This window comes from Oncorhynchus mykiss, chromosome 11, assembly GCF_057628025.1.
Source record: "Oncorhynchus mykiss isolate SJ-2025 chromosome 11, ASM5762802v1, whole genome shotgun sequence".
Classification (NCBI taxonomy): Eukaryota; Metazoa; Chordata; class Actinopteri; order Salmoniformes; family Salmonidae; genus Oncorhynchus; species Oncorhynchus mykiss.
In genome coordinates, this window is record NC_143032.1 from 74,843,045 (window position 1) to 74,859,553 (window position 16,509).

At 45.6% G+C, this 16,509-nt stretch overlaps 1 protein-coding gene across 5 annotated transcripts in view; it reads right to left on the reverse strand.

The window, feature by feature from the left end:
- Positions 1 to 16,509, reverse strand: part of LOC110536366 (potassium channel subfamily T member 1) — a 75,614-nt gene that overhangs the window by 25,196 nt on the left and 33,909 nt on the right. For all 5 annotated transcript variants that reach the window (XM_090189161.1, XM_090189159.1, XM_090189160.1 and 2 more), the window contains exons 8-17: positions 15,292 to 15,375; positions 14,279 to 14,373; positions 11,815 to 11,998; positions 8,483 to 8,647; positions 5,533 to 5,669; positions 4,194 to 4,257; positions 3,733 to 3,841; positions 2,563 to 2,671; positions 735 to 884; positions 173 to 408 (exon numbers count right to left, since the gene is read on the reverse strand). In XM_090189161.1, the coding sequence (XP_090045287.1) occupies positions 173 to 408; positions 735 to 884; positions 2,563 to 2,671; positions 3,733 to 3,841; positions 4,194 to 4,257; positions 5,533 to 5,669; positions 8,483 to 8,647; positions 11,815 to 11,998; positions 14,279 to 14,373; positions 15,292 to 15,375 (1,333 nt within the window). The remainder of the gene's footprint in view (positions 1 to 172; positions 409 to 734; positions 885 to 2,562; positions 2,672 to 3,732; positions 3,842 to 4,193; positions 4,258 to 5,532; positions 5,670 to 8,482; positions 8,648 to 11,814; positions 11,999 to 14,278; positions 14,374 to 15,291; positions 15,376 to 16,509) is intronic.

Consider the following 16,509-nt stretch of genomic DNA (forward strand, 5'->3'; position numbering starts at 1 on the left):
TTTAGATCAACTATAACCAAGCTAGTGCAAAATGTACTGTAATTAAATTACTAGTTGTTACATTACATGTAGTTCATTACCTCCCAACACTGAGGCTCACCCATCCCTCCTCCCTCTCACCTGCTCCCCTTTACTAAGCTATCCCTCCCTCCCTCTTCCGTTCGTTCCTCACCCATACTGGCGATGATGCTGTGTACAGGCAGCCTGGAGGGGGCATCGTACAGCCCGGCCACCGGCAGGCCCTTGTTGTCCTTCTCCTCCTGTTTAAAGATGAAGGCGCTGTTCTCCTCCTTGGTGATGTTGATGTAGTAGCAGGTGTCTGGGGCAGCCATGATGTGGCGAGGACCAGGGTTCAGCAGGATGCTCTTGTTGTCCTCCCTCTTCACCCCGATCAGACACACACCATACCTGAGGGGAGATGAAGAACAGCCATCTGGTATGCTGTGCTTAGTGTAATCCAGTGGTGCACAACTCTGGTTCTAAAGGGCTTCTGGCTACAGGCTATGCCGGTTTGCCTTGGTTTGACAGAGAGTGATTAACCTTGAAGACATGAACCAAGAGACAAATACCCAGGGAGCTAATCTAATCGAAACCCAAGAATATGCCACATATTTACACATGTATCAATCAAGTCCCAGGAGAAACTGACACTAAGACTGCTGTCCTCAAGGTTTGCAGAGTGTCAGAGAACAGCAAGAAGTTCTTATACAAGCCATGGCAGGAAGTCTACTCACTTCTTGTGTGCGTGGAAGGAGGCATATGTGAAACTCTTCCCATCATACTCCCCAAAGAACTTGCTGTCACAGAGGCGGATATGGTAGACCTCGTTCCCCGAGCACCGTCCGTACGTCCTCTGCCACTGTTCTGGAGACAGCTGGCCTTCCCTGTAGTCAAAAACAGAAGAAGTGGAGAAAACTCATTGTGGCCTTATGTCCCAATGGGGAGGAATATGACTGATGAAGTAAGGGGATGAAGATGACTGATGAAGTAATGTGATGAAAATGATTGATGAAGTAAGGGGATGAAGATGACTGATGACGTAAGGTGATGAAAATGATTGATGAAGTAAGGGGATGAAGATGACTGATGACGTAAGGTGATGAAAATGATTGATGAAGTAAGGGGATGAAGATGACTGATGACGTAAGGTGATGAAAATGATTGATGAAGTAAGGCGATGAAGATGAGTGATGAAGCCTTGACCTGAGATGTTAAAGAAACATGAAGGACTGTTAGAGCAATGTGAGGGCCTGTGACAGTGATGAACTATCATGTAGAGACTTTGATACCATTTTCACATTACTGTCTCCACCTGACCCGTAATGTGCTGTTTGAGATATTTTATTTTCCAGCACAGTTCCAGTAACTATAGTCAGAGAGGTCATGCCCATATGGCGCGTAGGGGCACGCGGCCCCTCAAATTTGTCCTGTTAAAAACGTTAAATGTAAAAATATATATATTTAGTATTTTCTGGTATAATTTTTTGTTGTTGTTTCTCTGTAATACTACAAGCCACATGTGAATTGTATGAAGTTGTCTTTAGCCCAGAAAGGTTACCCATCTCCCAACCTCATAACTAGCTACCAAGAAGTAATTTCAGGCTATCAATCAAGTTAGACCAGTTATCTCCCAACTCATTGTAATTCCCTGACTTGATTTGCAACTCGGCACCTTTCCTTGTCTTGATTGACAGCTCCATCAAACAAATTGCTTCTGAACTTTTATGAGCTTGTAACTCCAACCAATAATTACCTTGTTGAGAATAAGGTCATCCCAACACAGCAATTACTCTCTCTCTCTCTCTCTCTCACGCTCTCTCTATCATTCTCTCTCACTCTCTCTCGCTCTCTCATTCTCTCTCATTCTCTCTCCTCATTCTCTCACTCTCATTCTCTCTCTCTCATGCTCTCACTCTCTCACTCTCTCTCTCACTCTCTCTCACTCTCTCACTCTCTCTCTTTCTCTCTCACTCTCTCTCTCTCTCTCACTCTCTCTCACTCCGTCTCTTCTCTTTCTCTCTACCTTTTAACCTTTTAATCAATCTGATGACTTCAGAGAAAACTAATTTATTGGAGTTGTCTTTTCCCAAAAAACCTGTCACCATGTATGACATAGCCTTTCTAATTATTTCCATAAAGAGGATAAGAATGGATTCTCTGCTGCGTCAAGCTGTTGATATTATAAGGATGCTGAAAAGATTTTATCATCTTGGCTTGGTGTTGATGGCAGCGCGCAGTGAGATTGATGAGTGTGGAGGCCCAAGGTAAAGTTTATGGCAACGCAGTAGATTTCAGGGAGGAGTCATTAATTAGGTACGTGCTTTAGACTAATGACAAATGTGCCTGTTGTTGTTGTCGTAGCAACTTGGGACTTGTTTACAAAGGAGGACACCTCATTCACAAAACAAAACCTGCAACGATCTCTGTATAATAAGGCATTTTATTTGTAGAACGCTTTCTCACAAACCCAAAGATTGAGGTTTATGGTTTCAATAGTGATACCTCATTGTGGAGTTTTCAGTAGGAGGAGAGAATCATCAGTGTTTTAATGGGTGTACTCACTGTCCTCTGGAAGTGTGCACCAGGAGTGTGACCAGTGTGGATGTGGCTGGACAAACACAGTTCAGGGCCAGCATGGCGAACTTGAATTCCTCCTCACACACTACGTGATCTAACAAATAAAACAGAATACTGCAAGCCAGAGCAAATAGGTGATGTAACAACTTTGTTTTGAAAGGAATGCACCGGACAGAGATGGAGAGAGGGAGCTGGGGATGGGGGGGACTGAGGGGAGGGAGCTGGGGATGGGGGGGACAGAGGGGAGGGAGCTGGGGATGGGGGGGGCTGAGGGGAGGGAGCTGGGGATGGGGGGGACTGAGGGGAGGGAGCTGGGGATGGGGGGGACTGAGGGGAGGGAGCTGGGGATGGGGGGGACTGAGGGGAGGGAGCTGGGGATGGGGGGGACTGAGGGGAGGGAGCTGGGTAAGGGGGGGACTGAGGGGAGGGAGCTGGGGATGGGGGGGACTGAGGGGAGGGAGCAAAACACAGAGTTGGAGAAAGAGAGTAAAAAAGAGAGAGAGGGACCAGGAGACAACAGTCTAAGAGACAGGGAGACTGAGAGAAAGAGAGAGAGGGACAGGGAGACAACAGTCTAAGAGACAGGGAGACAACAGTCTAAGAGACAGGGAGAGAAGAGAGAGAAGGACAGGGAGACTGATAGAAAGAGAGAGAGGGACAGGGAGACTGAGAGAAAGAGAGAGAGGGACAGGGAGACTGAGAGAAAGAGAGGGACAGGGAGACTGATAGAAAGAGAGAGGGGGACAGGGAGACTGAGAGAAAGAGAGAGAGGGACAGGGAGACTGAGAGAAAGAGAGAGAGGGACATGGAGACAGAGAGAGAGAGGGACAGGGAGACTGATAAAAATAGAGAGAGGGACAGGGAGACTGATAGAAAGAGAGAGAGGGACAGGGAGACTGAGAGAAATAGAGAGAGGGACAGGGAGACTGAGAGAGAGGGACAGGGAGCGTGAGAGAAACAGAGAGAGGGACAGGAAGACTGAGAGAAAGAGAGAGAGGGACAGGGAGACTGATAGAAAGAGAGATTGGGACAGGGAGACTGAGAGAGAGAGAGGGATAGGGAGACAGAGAGAGAGAGGGAATGGGAGCCTGATAGAAAGAGACAGAGGGACAGGGAGACTGATAGAAAGAGACAGAGAGAGCAAGGAAAGCTCACCAGCAAACTTCACGTGGAATTTGTTCTCTGGTTTGAGTATCTGGACATACAGGGGGCAGTTTGGGGCAAAGTCCTTCACAGCCCAGGCTCTGAGGATGGTCTGGTGGTCCTGCAGGACAAAACAACATTCATTTCCATCTGCTACTTCTAACACTTTCACCCTCACTCAACCGGAAATGTAATTTCGATTGCCGTCCCGAGTCCTTTTATGAGGCCAGCCGGACTGTTATGTGCATACAATATGAGTTTATAAATCCAATACTTATTTTTCATTTCTGTCCATTTTGTAAAATCAGCTGAGTGGAAAAGTTAAATAGTTCTTAAGCCACAGGTCCAATACGCACAATCTCACTGAGTTAGAGTGGAAATATTCAGTTCATTGCAATCACAACTCAATTCATGTATTGAGTAAGGATTGCAATGCGCTAATTATGAAGTCATGAGCCTGATAATAAACTTACAGCCGCAGTGCGGTCCACCTCATTCCTACTGCTCAGGATAAAACAGGCTTCTGCATCATCCATCCTGTAGGAAACAAACTGGTTTAACAGAAACACACACACACACACACACACACACACACACACACACACACACACACACACACACACACACACACACACACACACACACACACACACACACACACACACACACACACACACACACACACACACACACACACACACACCAGGGCCAGGGAAGCTTCAGACAGGTAATATTAGTGAGAACTGTCCGAGAGAAAAGCTAAGAGGCTAAAATCTGCATGCTGTTGTAATGTTCACCGTATTGTCACACTGTATTACTGTCATGGTTTTCATCAGAGTATTTTCATGTGATAACGGCAGAGTGGATGGGTGAGCTGCTGGGTGAATTTATGACTGTTATCACTGAACGACCATGCAGTCCTGTGCTGCATTGGACAGGGTAAATGTCATGCCATCCCAGTTTCCTCTCATGGAGACAAGCAGTATTACCACAATTCAACCATCCATCACCACCCCTTAACATCCACCCTACGACTACAATAAAATCAGAGCAGCTGCATATATCAATGGCTTCCTGTATTGTGTTCCTGACAGGGCAACTTCTGCCACTGCTAACACTGCCAACACGATTTGATGTGATCGATCTCAGCTATGATTTGTGTTGATGCATATGAACTTGGCTGTTGTGATGAGAGTGAGCCGTACGGAGAAATCCCATTGCACTGATATACTAGGAGAGGACTAGCCAACAGAATTAACACCTTTGACTGACCTTTCTTGACTTTACCACTCTCTTATCTGTCAGCAGCACAAGGTGCACAAACTCACTCACAGACTCTAGATTCATATCTGAGATCAGAAAGCCTATCAACCCGTAACTGAACTGTGAGGACTCAACAACAGGCTCATTAGAGGTTTAATCTGATCTGCAATTACCAACTCAGGCCTCTGTGACCTGAACGGATGGTGTTATGATCTTCTCTGATGCCCCTTGCTTCCCTTTACACTCTTAGAAAAAAATGTGCTTTTTAGAACTTGAACTTTTTGGTTCCAGGTTGTCGTAGGTTTCTACATGGAACACAAAATAGTTATACCTGGAACCACAAAGGGTTCTAACTGGATCCAAAAAGTGTTCTCCTATGGGGACGGCCGAAGAACCGTATTGGAACCCTCTTTTTGCAAATAAAACCGTTATAGAATGGAGCTGTCAAAGTGATGTTTCTTTCTATGTATTCCACAACGTTCCCCTGCGGAACACTGCCCTTCTCTCCCATCGAGACTCTTTAGGCCCAGTGGGCGGTGGGTCACTCACTTGGCCCTCATGAGGTCTGTGTCTTTGAGCGCTGAGCCCTGGAGATAGATGACCCTCTGGGACCACAGGGGGATCTGGAGGACACGGCGCACCTGGATGTCCATCTCCGTAGGGCACAGGATCACCACATAGTAGTCCTGCAGGGTAGATACCTGTTAGACACCTAACATCAGGAGAGCAGGGTAGATACCTGTTAGATACCTAACATAAGGAGAGCAGGGTAGATACCTGTTATATACCTAACATCAGGAGAGCAGGGTAGATACAGTGCCTTGCGAAAGTATTTGGCCCCCTTGAACTTTGCGACCTTTTGCCACATTTCAGGCTTCAAACATAAAGATATAAAACTGTATTTTTTTGTGAAGTGGGACACAATCATGAAGTGGAATGACATTTATTGGATATTTCAAACTTTTTTAACAAATCAAAAACTGAAAAATTGGGCGTGCAAAATTATTCAGCCCCCTTAAGTTAATACTTTGTAGCGCCACCTTTTGCTGCGATTACAGCTGTAAGTCGCTTGGGGTATGTCTCTATCAGTTTTGCACATCGAGAGACTGAAATTTTTTCCCATTCCTCCTTGCAAAACAGCTCGAGCTCAGTGAGGTTGGATGGAGAGCATTTGTGAACAGCAGTTTTCAGTTCTTTCCACAGATTCTCAATTGGATTCAGGTCTGGACGTTGACTTGGCCATTCTAACACCTGGATATGTTTATTTTTGAACCATTCCATTGTAGATTTTGCTTTATGTTTTGGATCATTGTCTTGTTGGAAGACAAATCTCCGTCCCAGTCTCAGGTCTTTTGCAGACTCCATCAGGAGTTTTCTGCACCAGTTAGGCCTGTTTTGGTTTTTCACGTTTATTGTTTTGTATTCTGTTCATGTTGAGTTACCTTATTAAAATAACATGAACTCTAACGATGCTGCGTTTTGGTCCGCCTCTCCTTCCCAGGAAGAAAGCCGTTACAAAGGGCTCTATTCCTGTAGAGACCTACCAAATAACATAGCCCTGAACAAGGGCTCTATTACTGTAGAGACCTACCAAATAACATAGCCCTGAACAAGGGCTCTATTCCTGTAGAGACCTACCAAATAACATAGCCCTGAACAAGGGCTCTATTCCTGTAGAGACCTACCAAATAACATAGCCCTGAACAAGGGCTCTATTCCTGTAGAGACCTACCAAATAACATAGCCCTGAACAAGGGCTCTATTCCTGTAGAGACCTACCAAATAACATAGCCCTGAACAAGGGCTCTACTACTGTAGAGACCTACCAAATAACATAGCCCTGAACAAGGGCTCTATTCCTGTAGAGACCTACCAAATAACATAGCCCTGAACAAGGGCTCTATTCCTGTAGAGACCTACCAAATAACATAGCCCTGAACAAGGGCTCTATTCCTGTAGAGACCTACCAAATAACATAGCCCTGAACAAGGGCTCTATTCCTGTAGAGACCTACCAAATAACATAGCCCTGAACAAGGGCTCTATTCCTGTAGAGACCTACCAAATAACATAGCCCTGAACAAGGGCTCTATTCCTGTAGAGACCTACCAAATAACATAGCCCTGAACAAGGGCTCTATTCCTGTAGAGACCTACCAAATAACATAGCCCTGAACAAGGGCTCTATTCCTGTAGAGACCTACCAAATAACATAGCCCTGAACAAGGGCTCTATTCCTGTAGAGACCTACCAAATAACATAGCCCTGAACAAGGGCTCTATTCCTGTAGAGACCTACCAAATAACATAGCCCTGAACAAGGGCTCTATTCCTGTAGAGACCTACCAAATAACATAGCCCTGAACAAGGGCGCTATTACTGTAGAGACCAACCAAATAACATAGCCTTCCTCTATTACTGTAGAGACCTACCAATATTATAGCCTCTCTATTACTGTAGAGACCTACCAATATCATAGCCTTCCTCTATTCCTGTAGAGACCTACAAATATCATAGTCTTCCTCTATTCCTGTAGAGACCTACCAATATCATAGCCTCTCTATTACTGTAGAGACCTACCAATGTCATAGCCTTTCTATTGCTGTAGAGACCTACCAATATCATAGCCTTCCTCTATTACTGTAGAGACCTACCAATATCATAGCCTCTCTATTACTGTAGATACCTACCAATATCATAGCCTTCCTCTAATACTGTAGAGACCTACCAATATCATAGCCTCTCTATTGCTGTAGAGACCTACCAATTTCATAGCCTCTCTATTCCTGTAGAGACCTACCAATGTCATAGCCTCTCTATTACTGTAGAGACCTACCAATATCATAGCCTTTCTATTGCTGTAGAGACCTACCAATATCATAGCCTTCCTCTATTACTGTAGAGACCTACCAATATCATAGCCTCTCTATTACTGTAGATACCTACCAATATCATAGCCTTCCTCTAATACTGTAGAGACCTACCAATATCATAGCCTCTCTAATACTGTAGAGACCTACCAATTTCATAGCCTCTCTATTCCTGTAGAGACCTACCAATGTCATAGCCTCTCTATTACTGTAGAGACCTACCAATATCATTTTCTTCCTCTATTACTGTAGAGACCTACCAATATCATAGTCTTCCTCTATTACTGTAGAGACCTACCAATATCATAGCCTTCCTCTATTACTGTAGAGACCTACCAATATCATAGCCTCTCTATTACTGTAGAGACCTACCAATATCATAGCCTCTCTATTACTGTAGAGACCTACCAATATCATAGTCTTCCTCTAATACTGTAGAGACCTACCAATATCATAGCCTCTCTATTACTGTAGAGACCTACCAATATCATAGCCTCTCTATTACTGTAGAGACCTACCAATAACATTGCCTTCTTCTATTACTGTAGAGACGTACCAAATAACATTGCCTTCTTCTATTCCTGTAGAGACGTACCAAATAACATTGCCTTCTTCTATTCCTGTAGACCGACCTGTAATCTAGGATGAGCGTAGAACTCATTGAGGAAGTCCATGAGCAAGTCTATCTTCAGAGAGCTGACACACAGGACGGCGTGTTTCTCTGTCTGGGCACGGTGTCTGCTGTAGTTCCCTCCTGACTTCTGACGCTCCATCCACAGATAGGCCAACTCCTCAAACTGACACACACACACACACACGCACACACACACACACACACATATTTGAGGTTAAAACAACCTACTGTACGGTTTGTAATACACTTACGGCATAATATGTTAGGAGGGTGACAGAAAGAGAAGGGTGACAGAGGTAGGAGGGTGACATAAAGAGAAGGGTGACAGAGGTAGGAGGGTGACAGAAAGAGAAGGGTGACAGAGGTAGGAGGGTGAGAGAGGTAGGAGGGTGAGAGAAAGAGAAGGGTGACAGAGGTAGGAGGGTGAGAGAGGTAGGAGGGTGACAGAGGTAGGAGGGTGACAGAAAGAGAAGGGTGACAGAGGTAGGAGGGTGACAGAGGTAGGAGGGTGACAGAAAGAGAAGGGTGACAGAGGTAGGAGGGTGACAGAGGTAGGAGGGTGACAGAAGTAGGAGGGTGACAGAGGTAGGAGGGTGACAGAGGTAGGAGGGTGACAGAAAGAGAAGGGTGACAGAGGTAGGAGGGTGACAGAGGTAGAAGGGTGACAGAAAGAGAAGGGTGACAGAAGTAGGAGGGTGACAGAAGTAGGAGGGTGAGAGAGGTAGGAGGGTGACAGAGGTAGGAGGGTGACAGAGGTAGGAGGGTGACAGAGGTAGGAGGGTGACAGAGGTAGGAGGCTGAGAGAGGTAGGAGGGTGACAGAAGTAGGAGGGTGACAGAGGTAGGAGGGTGAGAGAGGTAGGAGGGTGACAGAACGAGAAGGGTGACAGAGGTAGGAGGGTGACAGAGGTAGGAGGGTGAGAGAGGTAGAAGGGTGAGAGAGGTAGGAGGGTGACAGAGGTAGGAGGGTGACAGAGGTAGGAGGGTGAGAGAGGTAGAAGGGTGACAGAAAGAGAAGGGTGACAGAGGTAGGAGGGTGAGAGAGGTAGGAGGGTGACAGAGGTAGGAGTGTGACAGAGGTAGGAGGGTGACAGAAAGAGAAGGGTGACAGAGGTAGGAGGGTGACAGAAAGAGAAGGGTGACAGAGGTAGGAGGGTGACAGAAAGAGAAGGGTGACAGAGGTAGGAGGGTGACAGAGGTAGGAGGGTGAGAGAGGTAGGAGGGTGACAGAAAGAGAAGGGTGACAGAGGTAGGAGGGTGACAGAGGTAGGAGGGTGAGAGAGGTAGAAGGGTGACAGAAAGAGAAGGGTGACAGAGGTAGGAGGGTGAGAGAGGTAGGAGGGTGACAGAGGTAGGAGTGTGACAGAGGTAGGAGGGTGACAGAAAGAGAAGGGTGACAGAGGTAGGAGGGTGTCAGAGGTAGGAGGGTGAGAGAGGTAGTAGGGTGACAGAGGTAGGAGGGTGAGAGAGGTAGGAGGGTGACAGAAAGAGAATTGTGACAGAGGTAGAAGGGTGACAGAGGTAGGAGGGTGACAGAGTGGGGAGTTAAACTGCTGATGCTGCAGGAAGGTTCATCAAATGTATTTCTATGTATTCTATTCATCAGTTAATTTATACTGTGGGGATTTAGTCCACATACTATATAAAAAGGTTTAATGAGGAGGGCTGCTGCTGGAACTAAGATATAGGAGGATAACTAACAAGGTGTTGTTGTGCCTCACTCTCAGCGAGAACAAAGCTTTGAGTTGTGTTCTCATTACTGACGATGGACGGTGCAAATGAGGTCGGAGCATGACACGCTAGCACCCACACTCTACACACACAGGCACAGACACACGCATACGCACACACACGCTAGCACCCACACTCTACACACACAGGAACAGACACACGCATACGCACACACACGCTAGCACCCACACTCTACACACAGGTACATTGTAATATTGTTGTATGGTGGTATTATACCTGTTGTATTGTAGATATGTAGTGGTGTAATAATGTTATATGATTAATCTTGTGTTTTATATATAATGTGCCCTGCGTTTGGATGCCAGGAAGAGTATCTGCTGCCTTGGCAGAAACTAATGGAGATCCCTAATAAACCCCAGGAAGAGTAGCTGCTGCCTTGGCAGAAACTAATGGAGATCCCTAATAAACCCCAGGAAGAGTAGCTGCTGCCTTGGCAGAAACTAATGGAGATCCCTAATAAACCCCAGGAAGAGTAGCTGCTGCCTTGGCAGAAACTAATGGAGATCCCTAATAAACCCCAGGAAGAGTAGCTGCTGCCTTGGCAGAAACTAATGGAGATCCCTAATAAACCCCAGGAAGAGTAGCTGCTGCCTTGGCAGAAACTAATGGAGATCCCTAATAAACCCCAGGAAGAGTAGCTGCTGCCTTGGCAGAAACTAATGGAGATCCCTAATAAACCCCAGGAAGAGTAGCTGCTGCCTTGGCAGAAACTAATGGAGATCCCTAATAAACCCCAGGAAGAGTAGCTGCTGCCTTGGCAGAAACTAATGGAGATCCCTAATAAACCCCAGGAAGAGTAGCTGCTGCCTTGGCAGAAACTAATGGAGATCCCTAATAAACCCCAGGAAGAGTAGCTGCTGCCTTGACAGAAACTAATGGAGATCCCTAATAAACCCCAGGAAGAGTAGCTGCTGCCTTGGCAGAAACTAATGGAGATCCCTAATAAACCCCAGGAAGAGTAGCTGCTGCCTTGGCAGAAACTAATGGAGATCCCTAATAAACCCCAGGAAGAGTAGCTGCTGCCTTGGCAGAAACTAATGGAGATCCCTAATAAACCCCAGGAAGAGTAGCTGCTGCCTTGGCAGAAACTAATGGAGATCCCTAATAAACCCCAGGAAGAGTAGCTGCTGCCTTGACAGAAACTAATGGAGATCCCTAATAAACCCCAGGAAGAGTAGCTGCTGCCTTGACAGAAACTAATGGAGATCCCTAATAAACCCCAGGAAGAGTGGCTGCTGCCTTGACAGAAACTAATGGAGATCCCTAATAAACCCCAGGAAGAGTAGCTGCTGCCTTGACAGAAACTAATGGAGATCCCTAATAAACCCCAGGAAGAGTAGCTGCTGCCTTGACAGAAACTAATGGAGATCCCTAATAAACCCCAGGAAGAGTAGCTGCTGCCTTGGCAGAAACTAATGGAGATCCCTAATAAACCCCAGGAAGAGTAGCTGCTGCCTTGACAGAAACTAATGGAGATCCCTAATAAATACAAATACAAATGAAATCTTGTGAAATTATCCTTGGAAAACAGCTGTGGTAATAGGCTATTGTGTAAGCACTGTTATATACAGTGTCATACCTGTAGCGGGAGGACCACGAGAGCCACACAGATGAGAATAACCACCAGCAGCTGAGAGGGCCAGATATGAGGTGTGACGTCACCATAGCCCACAGTAGAGAAGGTGACAATGCAGAAATACAGAGAGTTGAACAGAGTCAGGTTCTGATTGGACGCTCTCTCAAGATGCTGGATACCACATGCCCTGGAAGGAGGAGAGGGATTTCACATTTAAGGGTGACATTTTGCACAAGGTAGTCTCGCGAGCACAGATGATTGACATCGTATGTTGCTGAATTCGCGTTATGGAACCACTATAATGCCGGAACTCAGAGCTTCAGATGTCGGATCTTAACTTGATCGATCCTTAAGTCACAGGGAATTTTCCAGATGCAATTCTAAATGAGCTCCGTGCGTGGCTGAAAATGAACAGTTGTCTTTCTCTCCATGCGGGGACAGTCGAGTCATTGGGTTCAGGGTTTGCTATCAAAATAATGTTATCTCTCGCTCGCTCAAACACTAACCCTAGCTCCTACTACTGCAACATTCAAACGTATAAAATCTGTCTGAAACACAGCCATACACATCAACAACCGTCGTTTCATATACAGTGTCAAGTGTATCTTAAAGTTTTTTATTTTATTTATTTATTTCACCTTTATTTAACCAGGTAGGCTAGTTGAGAACAAGTTCTCATTTGCAACTGCAACCTGGCCAAGATAAAGCAAAGAAGTGTGACACAGACAACAACACAGAGTTACACATGGAGAAAATAAAGTCTATATACAGTGTATGCAAAATGCATGAGGAGGTAGGCAATACGAATGAACTGTCAAAGTTACAAATGAACTGTCAAAATTACGAATGAACTGTCAAAATTGAGTTCAATTGTGGCCTGGGGTAGTCTAGCAGTTAGGGCTGCTGCCTTCAGTGCGAACATATAGGCCTACTGTGTCTGCGTGGGTTTGATTACGGCCCACGGGCCTTCTGGCACAAATAACTCAATCCCCAGATAGACTTGATGTAGTTACACATTTCAAATATGGACAGTCCAAGGTTATTATACCCCCGATCTTGATAAGAAATGACCATATCAGACACTGTTGGATAACTCAAATAGGGAATGAATAGAATGATAAGAGTCAGTAGGCTACACCAACATTAGTTTCCTTTCACACAAAGTGTTAAAATGATTGGCCAGAACCGGGCGTGAACTTCTGATACTCGGCACTGAAGCTTGCTGCTCAGACCACTGCACTATGTCAGGTCACAACGCTCTAGCAAGCCTTGAGGATACTGGATGGTATGAGGTCGGTCGGTTAGCGGAGCCTTACCCGAACCATAGCCCCCTAGGTACGGTACTGCATTGTATAGCCTTCAAACACTGCTTCCAGTTGCCCCCTGGCTGTGATTATACTTTTTAAATATTTATTCAAATCCTCCTGCAGCAGGATTATTTTCCTCCTGTGAGGAAGATCCGGCATCTGTTTGCACGAGGAAAGAGCAGTGAGCTTATTTGAATAAGGACTGGTTCAATTAAAACATGGACACATTGAATGATCAATGGCTCCCGAGTGGCACAGCGGTCTAAGGCACTGCATCTCAGCGCTTGAGGTGTCACTACAGACACCCTGGTTTGAATCCAGGCTGTATCACAACCGGCTGTGACTGGGAGTCCCATAGGGCGGCGCACAATTGGCCCTGCATCGTCCGGGTTTGGCGGTGTAGGCCGTCATTGTAAATAAGAATTTGTTCTTAACTTACTTGCCTTGTGAAATAAAATTAAAAATCAAAAAGTCTAAGAGAAAGGTGAATTACACATAATGATGATCCAACGTAACCTAACTTACTTGGCCTTGGCCTGAGTCCTACTGATCTCATCACTTGTGATATTTAAACAGAGAGTTTGACATACATATACTATCTACATTGAAATTCAGCCTGGCAGATTAAGGATCAAAACCCTACATTCCCAACGATCGATGCACCACAACACTTCTGCTCTGACCTGTTGAATCAGTGAGAATCACACCATTGATTCTGCTATCTGTTCTGCCTGACTTCCTCAGTTAATTTCCTGTATTGGATAATGAGGAGTCAAGATGTCAGTGGATGGAGGAGAGGAGAAGGTCCCAGGGAGCACCAGGGATGAAGGGGGAGATCAGGGGCTGTATTTCATTCCAGAAAGTTGTTTCCTCCTAGATGCCCTTGTTCACTCCCCTTCACAGATCTGAAACAACTGGGCATGAGAAAACTGGGCATGAGAAAACTATCTGTGGGCCAAGCTGGTTGTTGATGTTGTCATTACAACCAAGTCCACCTCTTTTTTTCAATGTTGCTTACCCTTAACCAGATTCTATCAGATCTGTGAGTGGGAATGAAAAAGGGCAGATGGTAGGGAACAGCTTTGTGGAATGAGTTGTGGCCCATGAGCCCAGATTTAGGAAGCTCCAGGGAAGAGAGGCTGGGATCAGAGGACACATACCCAGTGAAGACCAGGCAGAGTAGGGTGCAGATGAGGATGAGAACCTGGTTGAACATGGCCGAGTGGGTCCTCTGAATGGCACGATGGAGATCATTCTGATGGTAAAGAGGGGGGAGGGATAGAAGCAGAGCGAGGGAAGGAGAGATACAGAGAGAGGGTTAGGGTTCATGTTAAATCGGTTGGTCAGTCAGTTGGTCTGCTGTCCTGGCTAGTCTGTCAGTCTGTCAGTCTGCTCCATCTACTGCACCATCTATCTGTCTATTTATCTCGCTTTAAAACCTATCTGCCTTGCTGGTTACTTTGATACTGATGCAGTCAACCTTTCATACAGCATACAAGCAGTGAACATGCAGCCCATGTCACACCTTGTTAATGTTTCTGTTTGGCTGAAGCCCCACTTCAGTCTCTTCAAGCTACATACCCACCATGTCCCTTCATACCTTGTTAATGTTTCTGTTTGGCTGAAGCCCCACTTCAGTCTCTTCAAGCTACCTACCCAACATGTCCTTTGTTAATGTTTCTGTTTGGCTGAACCCCCACTTCAGTCTCTTCAAGCTACCTACCCAACATGTCCCATGTTAATGTTTCTATTTGGCTGAAGCCTCCCCTTCAACCTCTCCAGGCTGGACCTGTTCTCCCTCTCAGAACTGGTCTCCTTGGCCCTGGACCTAACCAGGTGTCCACAGAGATACATGCAGGCTCTTGCTCAAATCTATACTCATTGATGGTCTGCCTTCCTAAAACGTTTTTTCTTAAACTGACAGGGAATCTACAGACTATTCATAACCAGGGAATTCTTACCAGGGCTCTTCTACACCCACATAATGCAGAGTTAAGTTATTCTATAGCAACTATTCTGCAAGCAGGCTATATTCAGCATAATCTGAAAGCTGAAGCATTTTAATAGGGAGAACTCATGTATTCCCTGCCAACAAAACTACATCATTATGACATCATTGCAACCAGTTCTGTCCAGTTTTGACTGCTGCGTTATGGCTGTAGCATATACTCACAATCATATTCTCCAGGGCACACTTGGCTAACCAGCAGTTGAGAAACACTGGGATGAAGATGTTTCTCAATGGAGGCCAGAAGATCTGAAGAGACAATTGGGATAAATTCATATGCACAGTGTGCAGTGTACACTCCCATCATATAGTTTCAACACTCCCAGTCCCACATTACCATCCTCCCAGGTCTCTAGAGCTATACTCACAATATAAAACATGAACATTGCACAGGTCATATGTTGTCTTCTACCCCCAAGCCACTGCTACTACTCGCTTTTTATTATCCATGCAGTCACTTTACCCCTACCTACCTACCTACCTACCTACCTACCTACCTACCTACCTACATGTACAAATTACATCCACTCTGTACCGGTACCCCCTGTATATAGCCTCCACATCCACTCTGTACCAGTAACCCTGTATATAGCCTCCACATTGACTCTGTACCGGTACCCCCTGTATATAGCCTCCACATTGACTCTGTACCAGTAACCCTGTATATAGCCTCCACATCCACTCTGTACCGGTACCCCCTGTATATAGCCTCCACATTGACTCTGTACCGGTACCCCCTGTATATAGCCTCCACATTGACTCTGTACCAGTAACCCTGTATATAGCCTCCACATTGACTCTGTACCAGTAACCCTGTATATAGCCTCCACATTGACTCTGTACCGGTACCCCCTGTATATAGCCTCCACATCCACTCTGTACCGGTACCCCCTGTATATAGCCTCCACATCCACTCTGTACCGGTACCCCCTGTATATAGTCTCCTTATTGTTATTTTATTGTGTTACTATTTCTTTTATTTTTACTTTAGTTTATTTAGTAAATATTTTCTTAACATTATTTATTGAACTGTATTGTAAGTAAGCATTTCACAGTAAGGTCTACTACACCTGTTGTATTCGGCGCATGTGACAAATACTATTTGATTTGACGTTCACTAATTGGCCTTGTTTGCTTTGTGGAGTATGGTTTGAGCCACTGAAATGAATCTGTTTGTCAGCACCACATTCCTCATGGTGTATCCTGTCACATGTCTCATGGTGTATCCTGTCACATGTCTCATGGTGTATCCTGTCCCATTCCTCATGGTGTATCCTGTCACATGTCTCATGGTGTATCCTGTCCCATTCCTCATGGTGTATCCTGTCACATTCCTCATGGTGTATCATGTCCCATTCCTCATGGTGTATCCTGTCACATGTC